Source organism: Oncorhynchus keta, chromosome 5 (genome assembly GCF_023373465.1).
Source record: "Oncorhynchus keta strain PuntledgeMale-10-30-2019 chromosome 5, Oket_V2, whole genome shotgun sequence".
Taxonomy (NCBI): Eukaryota; Metazoa; Chordata; class Actinopteri; order Salmoniformes; family Salmonidae; genus Oncorhynchus; species Oncorhynchus keta.
Window position 1 is genome coordinate 4,972,521 of NC_068425.1, and position 14,297 is coordinate 4,986,817.

Here is a 14,297-nt window from a genome sequence, read left to right on the forward strand (position 1 = left end):
TTGAATTGTACTGTAATTCCACCCCACAGAAAATCTTTTGACCAATAGTGGGTCTATGGTATTGTTATTTCTGTACTGTTAACATATTTTGAGGCATACCTTGTAAGAGGCTATATTTATTGCACCCGTGATTGAGAATGCTGTACCAATTTAACTCATATGTGGTTATAGCGCCCCATCAATTTCAAATGTATAGAGGACAGATTGGTTGTAGTGATGGCGCCGGAGGGGAAGGCTGCCGTCTTATCGGCTCTTAACCAACCACGCTATTTTTTTTTTTTTTTTTTGCGTTGTTCGTAACAAAATGTTGCTGCTATCGTCTCTTATGACTGAAAAGAGCTTCTGGACTTCAGAACTGCGATTTCTCACCTCAACCTGAATGAAGGGTTCTTCTTCAATGAGTCGCACGGGAGGGATATAATACAGACACCCGACCAGGCCCAGATCCCTGATATTCGCTGGAGAAGAAAACTGAGATTTCGCGGAAAGAGATCAGGGTGCCTCGTGAGGATCAGGCAATGAGCGGCTAATCTGCCCTTGCCTTCCGTCCTGCTAGCTAACGTTCAATCGCTGGAAAATAAATGGGATGAACTGAAAGTACGTTTATCCTACCAACGTGACATAAAAAACTGTAATATCTTATGTTTCACCGAGTCGCGGCTGAACGACGACATTAAGAACATACAGCTGGCAGGTTATACACTCTACAGGCAGGACAGAACAGCAGCCTCTGGTAAGACATGGTGTGGGGACCTATGCATTTATGTAAACAACAGCTGATGCACAATATCTAAGGAAGTCTTGAGGTTGTATGATAAGGAAGTCTTGAGTATGTCATGATAAGCTGTAGACCACACTCTCTACCAAGAGAGTTTTCATCTGTATTTTTCATGGCTGTCTACAGTACATTCCACCACAGACTGATGCTGGCACTAAAATCGCACTCAATGAGCTGTATACTGCCATAAGAAAACAGGAAAATTCTCATCCAGAGGTGGCGCTCTTAGTGGCCGGGGACTTTAATGCACGGAAACTTAAATCAGTTTTACCTAATTTCTATCAGCATGTTAAATGTGCAACAAGAGGGAAAACAATTCTAGACCACCTTTACTCCACACACAGAGATGCGCACAAAGCTCTCCCTCGCCCTTCATTTGGCAAATCTGACCATAAATCTATCCTCCTAAGTCCTTCTTACAAGCACAAATTAAACCACGAAGCACCAGTAACTCGGTCTATAAAAAAGTAGTCAGACGAAGCAGATGCTAAACTACAGGACTGATTTGCTAGCACAGACAGGAATATGTTCCGTGATTCTTCCGACGGCCTTGAGGAGTACACCACACCAGTCACTGGCTTTATCAATAAATGCATCGAGGACGTCGTCCCCAGTGACTGTGCGTACATACCCCAACCAGAAGCCATGGATTACAGGCAACATTCACACTGAGCTAAAGGGTAGAGCTGCCTCTTTCAAAGAGCAGGACTCTAACCCGGAAGCTTATAAGAAATCCTGCTATGCCCGATGAACCATCAAACAGGCAAAGCATCAATACAGGACTAAGATCGAATTGTACTACACCGGCTCAGATGCTCGTCGGATGTGGCAGGGCCAGCAAACTACTACAGACTTCAAAGGGAAGCACAGCCGAGAGCTGCCCAGTGACACGAGCCTACCAGACGAGCTAAATAACTACTATGCTCGCTTCGAGGAAAGTAACACTGAAACATGCATGGGAGCATCAGCTGTTCCGGACGACTGTGTGATCACGCTCTCCGCAGCCAATGTGAGTAAGACCTTTAAACAGGTCAACATTCACAAGGCCGCAGGGCCAGACAGATTATCAGGACGTGTAGTGGTGTGGGGGCTGTGCTTTGGCAAAGTGGGTGGGGTTATATCCTTCCTGTTTGGCCCTGTCCGGGGGTGTCCTCGGATGGGGCCACAGTGTCTCCTGACCCCTCCTGTCTCAGCCTCCAGTATTTATGCTGCAGTAGTTTATGTGTCGGGGGGCTAGGGTCAGTTCGTTATATCTGGAGTACTTCTCCTGTCCTATTCGGTGTCCTGTGTGAATCTAAGTGTGCGTTCTCTAATTCTCTCCTTCTCTCTTTCTTTCTCTCTCTCGGAGGACCTGAGCCCTAAGACCATGCCCCAGGACTACCTGACATGATGACTCCTTGCTGTCCCCAGTCCACCTGGCCGTGCTGCTGCTCCAGTTTCAACTGTTCTGCCTTATTATTATTCAACCATGCTGGTCATTTATGAACATTTGAACATCTTGGCCATGTTCTGTTATAATCTACAACCGGCACAGCCAGAAGAGGACTGGCCAACCCACATAGCCTGGTTCCTCTCTAGGATTCTTCCTAGGACCTTGGCCTTTCTACCTGGGAGTTTTGTCCCCAGCCACCTGTGCTTCTACACCTGCATTGTTCTGTTTGGGGTTTTCAGGCTGGGTTTCTGAACATTTGAACTTTGAGATATCAGCTGATGTACAGCCAGAAGGGCTATATAAATACATTTGATTTGATTTGATGATTACTCGTAAACTGTAAAGCCCCAGGTCTACCCCTGCATGATGAATAGGGTCCCCAGCTACATACAGTTGAAGAAGGAACTGTTCTGCCTTATTACATACATGCTGGTCATTTTGAAGCCATTAACATCTTGTTTTTTATACCACTCCACAAATTTATTTTTAACAAACTATAGTTTTCCTCAAGGTTTCTTCCTAGGACATCTACTTTGTGCATGACACCTGCATTGTAATTTTGTTTACAGACAGATTATTTCAGAACTTATAATTCACTGATGTCACAATAAATACAGTGGTTTGATTTGATTTGTACTCAGAGCATGCACTGACCAACTGGCAAGTGTCTTCACTGACATTTTCAACCTCTCCCTGTCTGAGTCTGTAATACCAACATGTTTCAAGCAGACCACCATAGTCCCTGTGCCCAAGAACACCAAGGTAACCTACCCAAGTGACTACCGACCCGTAGCACTCACATCTGTAGCCATGAAATTATTTTAAAGGCTGGTCATGACTCAGATCAACACCATTATCCCAGAAACCTTAGATCCACTCCAATTTGCATACTGCAATTTGCATCCACAGATGATGCAATCTTTATTGCACTCCACACTGCCTTTTCACACCTGGACAAAATGAACACCTATGTGAGAATGCTATTCATTGACTACAGCGCATCACCATAGTCCCCTCAAAGCTCATCACTAAACTAAGGACCCTGGGACTAAACACCTCCCTCTGCAACTGGATCCTGGAATTCCAGACGGGCCGTCCCCAGGTAGGTAACAACACATCCGCCATGCTGATCCTCAACACGGGGGCCCCTCAGAGGTGCGCGCTCAGTCCCCTCCTGTACTCTCTGTTCACTCAAACTTCACGGCCAGGCACGACTCCAACACCATCATTAAGTTTGCTGATGACACAACAGTGGTAGGCCTGATCACCGACAATAATGAGACAGCCTATAGGGAGGAGTTCAGAGACCTGACCATGTGATGCAAGGACAACAACCTCTCCCTCAACGTGATCAAGATAAAGGAGCTGATTGTGGACAACAGGAAAAGGAGGACCGAGCATGCCCCCATTCTCATCGACGGGGCGGTAGTGGAGCAGGTTGAGAGCTTCAAGTTCCTTGGCGTCCACATCACCAATAAACTAACATGGTACAGTTGTGAAGAGGGCACAACAAAACCTATTCCCCCTCAGGAGACTGAAAAGATTTGGCATGGGTCCTCAGATCCTTAAAAGGTTTTACAGCTGCACCATCGAGAGAATCCTGACGGGTTGCATCACTGCCTGGTATGGCAACCGCTCAGCCTACGTCCGCAAGGCACTACAGAGGAAGGCTCTAAAAATGGTCAAAGACGCCAGCCACCCTAGAGACTGTTCTCTCTGTTACCGCACGGCAAGCGGTACCAGGGGGCCAAATCTAGGTCCAAGAGGCTTCTAAATAACTTCTACCCCCAAGCCATAAGACTCCTGAACGGCTAATCAAATGGCTACCCAGAATATTTGCCTTGCCCCCCTCCCCTCTGGAACGCTGCTGTTACTCTCTGTTATTATCTATGCATAGTCACTATAATAAATGTACCTACATGTACATATTGCCTCAATTAACTCAATACCAGTGCACCCCGCACATGTCTCATCGTTACCGGTACCCCTTGTTAATAGCCCAGCTATTGTTATTTATTGCTGCTCTTTAATACATTTGTTATTCTTATCTCATACTTTGTTAAAGGTATTTTCTTAAAACAGCATTGTTGATTAATGGCTTGTAAGTAAGCGTTTCACTGTAAGGTCTACACCAGTTTAATTTGACGCATGTGACAAATACAATTTGACTTGATTTGGAGTGGCATCTAGTCTTAAACCTTAAATGGTTGAGTTAAAGGCATTTGCCATGTCATTTTGGTCAGTTTAGCCCTGTAGTTGCTGACAATTTGGAAGCCTTTCTTAAGGTCTCTAGAAGTGCAAGTGATATGAAATACTAGTGATGGTGCTTTCACCAAAATGTGCAGAAAAACAGAGCTTCATTATCTGTTCACAATGCACATTAGTGACATCTGCTGGTTAGCAATAAATAGCAGCGCATGATTATCAGACCGATGTTGTTCTCCATTGCTTTCACCTAACTCTGTGGCGCAGCAGTAAGTTGTTGGCTTCAGTAGCCTATAATCAGTTGGAATACCAGCTTTGAAACTTACATAATGCTTCCCTTTTTAGTGTTCAAGTTTACTCTTTTTCAAAAACAGAATCTATGGCATTATTTAGGATGCTTAAGACAGAAGCGTGTACTATGCTAAAGAAATTATATAATATTTCAATTGTGCAGAAAGTGTTGTTTCACATAAAACCAATTTCAAAATAGTGTGCCTTCAACAGGATTCTACCTCATACACTCACATCACTGAATGTTCTCTACTCTACCAGCTTAGCTACAGGTCAGATTACATTTATTTGTACAAAATCCGAACTATATCTGTAAGAAAGTGCCCAGTACAGATCGGTGTTTGAAAGGAGTTTGAAAGGAGCTTGGAATCGAAGAAGGCACCGGAACCACAGAGAAATCAGTGGGATTTCGCATTTTGTAACACACGGTTTGAAAAAGCACGTGATCAAATGAAGCTTTGGACGTCATTGATGATGTACTCCTGATAAAATGATACACGCATCGGCGCACATGTTGAATTTGGTCCCCCACACCAGATGCGATCAGGACGCTCAGGTTGAAATATCAAAACAAACTCTGAATCAATTATATTAATGTAACGTCGTTCTTCGTTTGTAGAACTCATCCCTGACCGCTGGCTACGTGCCTTCCGTCTTCAAGAGAGCGAGAGTTGCACCCTTCTGAAAAAAAACCTACACTCGATCCCTCCGATGTCAACAACTACAGACCAGTATCCCTTCTTTCTTTTCTCTCCAAAACTCTTGAACGTGCCGTCCTTGGCCAGCTCTCCCTCTATCTCTCTCTGAATGACCTTCTTGATCCAAATCAGTCAGGTTTCAAGACTAGTCATTCAACTGAGACTGCTCTTCTCTGTATCACGGAGGCGCTCCGACTGCTAAAGCTAACTCTCTCTCCTCTGCTCTCATCCTTCTAGACCTATCGGCTGCCTTCGATAAACCATCAGATCCTCCTCTCCACCCTCTCCGACTTGGGCATCTCCGGCGCGGCCCACGCTTGGATTGCGTCCTACCTGACAGGTCGCTCCTACCAGGTGGCGTGGCGAGAATCTGTCTCCTCACCACGCGCTCTCACCACTGGTGTCCCCCAGGGCTCTGTTCTAGGCCCTCTCCTATTCTCGCTATACACCAAGTCACTTGGCTCTGTCATAACCTCACATGGTCTCTCCTATCATTGCTATGCAGACGACACACAATTAATCTTCTCCTTTCCCCCTTCTGATGACCGGGTGACGAATCGCATCTCTGCATGTCTGGCAGACATATCAGTGTGGATGACGGATCACCACCTCAAGCTGAGCCTCGGCAAGACGGAGCTGCTCTTCCTCCCGGGGAAGGACTGCCCGTTCCATGATCTCGCCATCACGGTTGACAACTCCATTGTGTCCTCCTCCCAGAGCACTAAGAACCTTGGCGTGATCCTGGACAACACCCTGTCGTTCTCAACTAACATCAAGGCGGTGGCCCGTTCCTGTAGGTTCATGCTCTACAACATCCGCAGAGTCACCCTGCCTCACACAGGAAGCGGCGCAGGTCCTAATCCAGGCACTTGTCATCTCCCGCCTGGATTACTGCAACTCGCTGTTGGCTGGGCTCCCTGCCTGTCCCATTAAACCCCTACAACTCATCCAGAACGCCGCAGCCCGTCTGGTGTTCAACCTTCCCAAGTTCTCTCCACGTCACCCCGCTCCTCCGCTCTCTTCACTGGCTTCCAGTTGAAGCTCGCATCCACTACAAGACCATGGTGCTTGCCTACGGAGCTGTGAGGGGAACGGCACCTCAGTACCTCCAGGCTCTGATCAGGCCCTACACCCAAACAAGGGCACTGCGTTCATCCACCTCTGGCCTGCTCGCCTCCCTACCACTGACAGCCCAGTCAAAACTGTTCGCTGCTCTGGCCCCCAATGGTGGAACAAACTCCCTCACGACGCCAGGATCAATCACCACCTTCCGGAGACAAAAACCCCACCTCTTTAAGGAATACCTAGGATAGGATAAGTAATCCTTCTCACCCCCCACTTTAAGATTTAGATGCACTATTGTAAAGTGACTGTTCTACTGGATGTCATAAGGTGAATGCACCAATTTGTAAGTCGCTCTGGATAAGAGCGTCTGCTAAATGACTTAAATGTAAATGTAAATGTAGAAAGAGAGTCAGACCGAAATTCAGCGTGGTGGTTACTCATGACTTTAATGGAAAAAGTGACACATGAAATAACTATACAAAATACAAAACAACAAACGGAACGTGAAACCTAATTACAGCCTATCTGGTGAAACTACACAGAGACAGGAACAATCACCCACGAAATACACAGTGAAACCCCGGCTACCTAAATACGGTTCCCAATCAGAGACAACGAGAATCACCTGACTCTGATTGAGAACCGCCTCAGGCAGCCAAGCCGATACAACACCCCTACTCAGCCGCAATCCCAAATACTACAAACCCCAATACGAAAATACAATATATAAACCCATGTCACACCCTGGCCTGACCAAATATATAACGAAAACACAAAATACAATGACCAAGGCGTGACAATTAATTGGGGCCAGGTCAAAACGCATTAAACATTTATGGCAATTTAGCTAGCTAGCTTGCTGTAGCTAGCTAATTTGACTTGGGATATAAACGTTGGGTTGTTATTTTGCCAGAAATGTTCATCTTTCAATCACCCACGTGGGTTTATGCTCCTAAAAATCAATGAGGAAATGGGAGAGGTAGGACTTGCAGTGCGTTGAGCGTCACAAATAGAACCAAGTTCTATTTTAGCGCCTGGCCACGCAGACGCTCGCTGACGTGCGAGAGGAGTGTGGGTGCAATGATTGAATAGCATGTATGTGTACATTTATTTTGCAACACTTGCATACGCGACGCGTCCGGTCTGGTCAGCAAGTTAGCTGCTTAGAGATTTCAACACATGCCTCGGAGCTCAGGTATCAAACGTAACATCACTATAAAACACCAAATATGAATGAATATGCTGTGAAAAGTAAACACTTAGGGGACAGGGGTAAGTTGAGCATTTTTTTTTTACATTCAGAGTCACTCCGTCAAGCAAAATATAGTGTTCTTTCTAACAAAAATATCTACATATATTTCAGGATGTTGTGTATCCCTGGAAATAATCACAATTCATGATAACATTACAATTTTGAAAACATAGCTAGTCCCGTCAAAATGGTCTCTTGGCACAACTTATGAGGTAAGGTGAGCTGCGGGACAGGATAAGTTAAGCCGCCTAAAGATGTCAGTACTGAATCAAATTGCCACTATCTTTTTAAAACCATGTCTATCTATATTTCCCAAACACAATTCACAATCACTTTTTGTCTTTGGATCATTTTAAGCATCTTTTAACGCAGGCTTAACACCTTTTTACAACACTTTTAACATAGGCCAGGCCCTGTTGTTGACTCATATCCCAGCAATAATGCCTTGCATTACATTACGCCTGGGAAGAAAACACTTCAATTTGCTCAACTTGCCATTGGCTCAACTTAACAGATCGTAAACATTTTGACTATATTAGCCCACACAGCTACAAGGATGCACTTTTATGCTAGGTTTAGGACCTAATAGTGAAGCTTATAGACTCCAACTGATGTATAGAACAATATTATAATTATCTACTTTGGTTTAGATTAAAGTATCATGATACCTATAACACAATAAATGTATTTGACTTGGTGAAAATCAATTCATTCATAATAATTAATTCATCCAATCATTCAATCCTTTCAATGATGGTAGCAATCACTTTTTTACAGTATAGACCTAGTACAGTCAAAGTTACGGTATTGTGCTGTGTCATTACACAATACTTGCTGTGATACTGTATGTACATTACAGTAGGTGTACTTTAATATTAAATATCGAATTTTAAATGCCACGAGCTGCCTATAAATTACTGTCAAATTCATGATGACACCTTTAAAGTGAATTTATTGAACATTAAGGCACATTGCCTATGTAACTAGACCCTCAAAACTTTAAACTATTATAACATTTCAACAATATTTGTTTTTTAAGCTGTTGAATACAGACTTCTGGTGTAAAACTAGGTCTGAACCTTGGAGATTTATCCTTGTCTTGTGACAATTTAGAGAAATCTCATGAAACTTCTCTGAATCATACTTCACCTTAATAATGCATAATATGTGACTTATTTGTTAAGTACAACCTTAACTTATTTAAAGCCTGTAAGGTAGGCCTACATGTTTTTGTGACAGATGGGATTAAATTGAACCTTTGAGTGGGCAGGCGGATATGTCTATAGAAATGTTGCGGTCTCTACTGCTCACCTTGTGCATTTTCTCCGGAATGAGGTGGTGGTCTCGGAGCTGGTTAAGAAAGGTGTGTGGTTGCTCCATGCACGACATTTCTGTTTTACTACAGCAGAAAAACTGCAGTAACTGTTTATCTGTCAGAAAATCCAACGGGTCCATTGGCGCCGATCGCAAATGCAGTCCACCTCTTCAATTCAGTTTTCTTTATTGAAAAATTGCTCTATTTACCAGTTCACTGAATAATGAATGATCAGGTTCATATTGGGTTGCACATATATATTCAGAAATGAAAGTATGATTGTAGGCTATTTACATTTCAATACAGGCCCAGGGTGGATAGATTCATTCAGACTGTAGACGCGTAAAAGCTTTCGAGACGAAAACACTACATTCCAGTTTAGACGATGGACGCAATCAAAACGTTTTCATCTGCGGCCTACAATATGTTGTTGTTGTTGTTGTTATTTTCGAAGATAAAATAAAATTAAAATAAAATTTTCGAAGATAAAATCTCCCGGCGGCACGGAAGGCCACTTCAAATGACGTTGACCTTTGGAAAGTGAAAGTGCTCATGTGACGGTCCTGGTCGCGCTCGGCGAGACAACAAAATATCCGCCCCTTACGAGAATTGTCCCAAGTAAAAATGACGTTAAAAAGACCTCTACTATCCGTATTTTCAAGACGTTGAAGTCAGGTTCAATTTAGGTTCTGAATGAAAGGTGAAAATATGCATTTTCCAGATGTTGAAATCAGGTTAATTTTCGTTTCTGAATGAAAGTTGAAAATACGTAATTTATAGACTTCTATGTTTGAGCCAAATCAAAGCTCGCCCAGACCAGACGAAATCTGAACCAAACCTATGAGTGGTCCAGAGTGGACCAACAAGCAACATCTGTGGATATGGAAATCGAGGCCGGTCTAGATGGCACCAAAAAGACATTGGACAAAGACCAAAAAAGACATCCAGAAGGCATCAGTGTCGGTCAGTGCTTACTGAGGTATAGTTTACAGTGTCAGCCTGACATAGAATTTTAGGAATGCCCATCTATGTGGGAGGCCTACCATTTGTAAAACACAAAGCAAAGACTGCAGGTGCGGACAGGACCCCCCCCAAAAATATGTCAAAAAGACATTGGCTCGAGCTTATTGAGGTGTAGCCTACCATGTCGGCCCACAATAGAATTTTATGAATGCCCATCGATATGGTTGACCCACCGGCATTGGATTTATTAGTCCTATTGGCTATTTAAGTTCTGAATATCAGCTTACCAACTTTATCCTTCGTTATCCTGAGCCTATATGCAATGTGTTGACAGTTTGGGAAATGCAGAAGTATTTTCTTTTTCGCTACCATTAGCTCGTAAAAAAAATATACAGATACAAACTGGAAACCACTGATGTATGGGATGAAACTCATACAGAAGAACATTTTCAATTCAGGGTGCTCTAGCAGATAACCCATTATTATAATTATATCAGATAATGTGATATTACCAGGTTATGGCTACTTGGTGAGCACTAGCACTGCTCTCCTGGCTACACATTGTGGTGACCCATGGTGATTGAAATGCCTGGTCATGGTTATCAATCTTATTTTCAGAAAAAGGAGCAAAACGTAATCAAAACACATGTCCCTATCTTTTTTCTCTCAAGATATGGCAAATTTAAACAGGCGGAATTAAAAGATTTTAGCAAATGGAGCGCAGGTCCACTGAGTTGCAAACCAAGTGGATGGGTCTAGCTCATTGCTTAGAAGCTAATGGTGATTTGTAGATCTGAGGCAGTTGCTACCTCAGATTGTGAGCCCAGTGATTGTATTGAAAGAGATATGCACTACCTGCAGATGGCCACGGCGAAGAGCAAGAGAGCATGTTCTTTTGCAGAAAAAACACTAACCCTTAACCCTTAACCCAAGGTCTATCCCTTAAAACAGTTGCACCATCTTCAGCAATTCCCTGCATTGTGGAAGGATCTATCATCTTTAATCATTAAGTTGTTTTTGTTTGACCATGCAAACGAGACCAAATACATGAATGTGATATTTGAGGCTCTCTCTCACTGAATAATTGTACAATGCAGATTTACACACACACACACACACACACACACACACACACACACACACACACACACACACACACACACACACACACACACACACACACACACACACACACACACACACACACACACACACACACACACACACACACACACACACACACATGATTTCAGTTTGTGAGTGTGTGATAATATACTGAACATAATATAAATGCAACATGTAAAGTGTTGGTTCCATGTTTCATGAGCTGAATTAAAAGATCCCAGAAATGTTCCATATGCACAAAACGCTTATTTCTCTCAAATTGTGTGCACAACTTTCTTTAACTCCCTGTTAGTGAGCATTTATCCTTTGCCAAGACAATCCATCCACCTGACGGGTGTGGTATATCAAGAAGCTGATTAAACAGCATGATCATTACACAGGTGGACCTTGTCCTGGGAACAATAAAAGGCCACTCTAAAATGTGCAGTTTTGTCACACAACACAATGCCACAGATGTCTCAAGTTTTCAGGGAGCGTGCTTTGGCACACTGACTGCAGGAATGTCCACCAGAGCTGTTGCCAGAGAATTGAATGCTAATTTCTCTACAGTAAGTAGATTTTCGTTCCAGAAAATTTGGTAGTAAGTCCAACCGACCTCACAACCGCAGACCACGTGTAACGACGCCAGCTAAGCACCTCTACATCTGGCTTCTTCACCTGCGGGATGGTCTGAGACAAGCCACCCGGACAGCTGATGAAACTGTGGGTTTGCACAACTAAAGAATTTCTGCACAAACTGTCAGAAACCGTCTCTGCGTGCTCGTAGTCCTCACCAGGGTTACCACTTCTACCATGCGCACTGTCTTGGTTATGTCTTGGTTATTGACCACGTCTAAATAGGATGACTATTTCTCTCCATCATTAAAAGGGAAAAGTTTTCGTCTTTCAATTAGACATAAAGAAATTGTGTCTACAAGCCCAAATTAAGCCACTATTGCAGTATTTGCATTCTCGGATCTGTGACTTTACAACAAGCTGAAGAGAAATGGCAGCATTCTTTACCAAGCAGCTCTGGGCAGAGATTTGCTGCTGGCAATTGTGGTGACTGTTACCAGCGTGAACAGGCCCTGAATGAGGGCAGAGACCCAAAGCAGACGCTGACCTAACTGCCCTGAAGAGGGGGCTGCTGCTCTGTCTGATGACATTCTCCTCAACAGAACCACATTCTGGTAGGCTACAGTCAAACAAGTAGACCTATGTTGTACACATTTTTTTAAATTCCTGAGTTTATTTTTGACAGAATCCCTGGACATGAATCTAGTGAGGTCTAATCAAAAGTAAGAACCTGGAAGGTGAGGAATTCTAAGGCTCTTGCATGAGAAGTTAGCAAAGCAACATTTACTGTGTGAAATGCAATGTTATCACCATCATTCTATTTCAATTATCATCACACACCCATTTTGACTGCTAGAACGAATGAAAGAAATTCATGAAAGGACTGGATGGATAATAATGTACATGCAAGTCTGTATGAAGGCTGTATAGAAAGACCATTGCATGGTGAATATTCCCTGTTGTCTCATAGTGAGATAACAGTACAGACTTGATGAAGGCTCTACTGGCTGTAGGATGCAGTTGGATGCTGAAGCTGGATACTGAATGTACTCTTGAACTCTCTCTCAAATAGATCCTTCAATCATGGCACTGTGATAGACTGCATCCAAATTGTTGAGTAGAGTGTTGGAGGCTATTTTGTAAATGACATCGCCTAAGTCGAGGATAGGTAGGATGGTCAGTTTTACGAGGGTATGTTTGCCAGCATGAGTGAAGGATGCTTTGCTGCGAAATAGGAAGCTGATTCTAGACTTAATTTTGTGTTGGAGATGTTTAATGTGAGTCTGGAAGGAGAGTTTACAGCCTAACCAGACACCTAGGTATTTGTAGTTGTCCACATATTCTAGGTCAGAACCGTCCAGAGTAGTGATGCTGGATGGGCGGGCAGGTGCGGGCAGCGATCGGTTGAAGAGCATGCATTTAGTTTTAGTTGCATTTAGGAGCAGTTGGAGGCCACAGAAGGAGAGTTGTATGGCATTGAAGTTCATATGGAGATTAGTTAACACAGTGTCCAAAGAGGGGCCAGAAGTATAGAGAATGGTGTCTTCTGCGTAGAGGTGGTTCAGAGAATAACCAGCAGCCAGAGCAAAATCATTGATGTATACAGAGAATAGAGAGCCGGACCTTGAATTGAACCCTGAGGCACCCCATAGAGACTGTCAGAGGTCCATTTTGACTGCTAGAACGAATGAAAGAAATTCATGAAAGGACTAGATGGATAATAATGTACATGCAAGTCTGTATGAAGGCTGTATAGAAAGACCAGGGCATGGTGAATATTCCCTGTTGTCTCATAGTGAGATAACAGTACAGACTTGATGAAGGCTCTACTGGCTGTTGGATGCAGTTGGATGCTGAAGCTGGATACTGAATGTACTCTTGAAGTCTCTCTCAAATAGATCCTTCAATCTTTCGCCCATCACACAGTACTCTGCATTATCCTTCATTAAAAAAAGACAGACACATTTCTTTAGAAAACATAATAAACTAGAAATGCAATAAACACAACTCATTTAGCCTAATTCATATTTGTTATGGATTAAACAAAGACACATTGTTCAAATGTTATACATGCATTAGCGCAATTCCAAGATTTGTTTTAAAAAATGTTGCCTCGAGTCTTCACATTGGATACTGCCGTAGTGCAGTCTTACCCTGTTAAATGTGGCACAGTTGGTGAAGATAAGCAACACATCAGACACAAAATGTTGCACTGACTGGTAGAGATTCTGCTGCAGCTTCTCCACAACCCTATCCAGCCATATAGGGGTCTTTATCACACTGGTGTAGTTTCTCACCTGGCAATTGAACATACAGTTGAAGTCGGAAGTTTACATACACTTAGGATGGAGTCATTAATACTCGTTTTTCAACCACTCCACAAAATTTCTTGTTAACAAACTATAGTTTTGGAAAGTCGGTTAGGACATCTACTTTGTGCATGACACAAGTAATTTTTCCAACAATTGTTTACAGACAGATTATTTCACTTATAATTCATTGTATCACAATTCCAGTGGGTCAGAGGTTTACATACACTAAGTTGACTGTGCATTTAAACAGCTTGGAAAATTCCAGAAAATTATGTCATGGCTTTAGAAGCTTCTGATAAGCTAATT

General features: G+C 43.1%; 1 protein-coding gene across 16 annotated transcripts in view; it reads right to left on the reverse strand.

The window, feature by feature from the left end:
- LOC118384359 (nuclear body protein SP140-like protein) overlaps positions 1-14,297 on the reverse strand; it is a 241,315-nt gene that overhangs the window by 203,755 nt on the left and 23,263 nt on the right. The window contains exon 1 of one of the 16 annotated variants that reach the window (XM_035770823.2): positions 9,033-9,605. The exons of the other annotated variants lie outside the window; for them this stretch is intronic. Coding sequence (XP_035626716.1) covers positions 9,033-9,176 — 144 coding nt within the window. The 5' untranslated portion in view covers positions 9,177-9,605. Of the gene's footprint in view, positions 1-9,032; positions 9,606-14,297 lie in introns of those variants that run through there. 16 annotated transcript variants of the gene reach the window in all.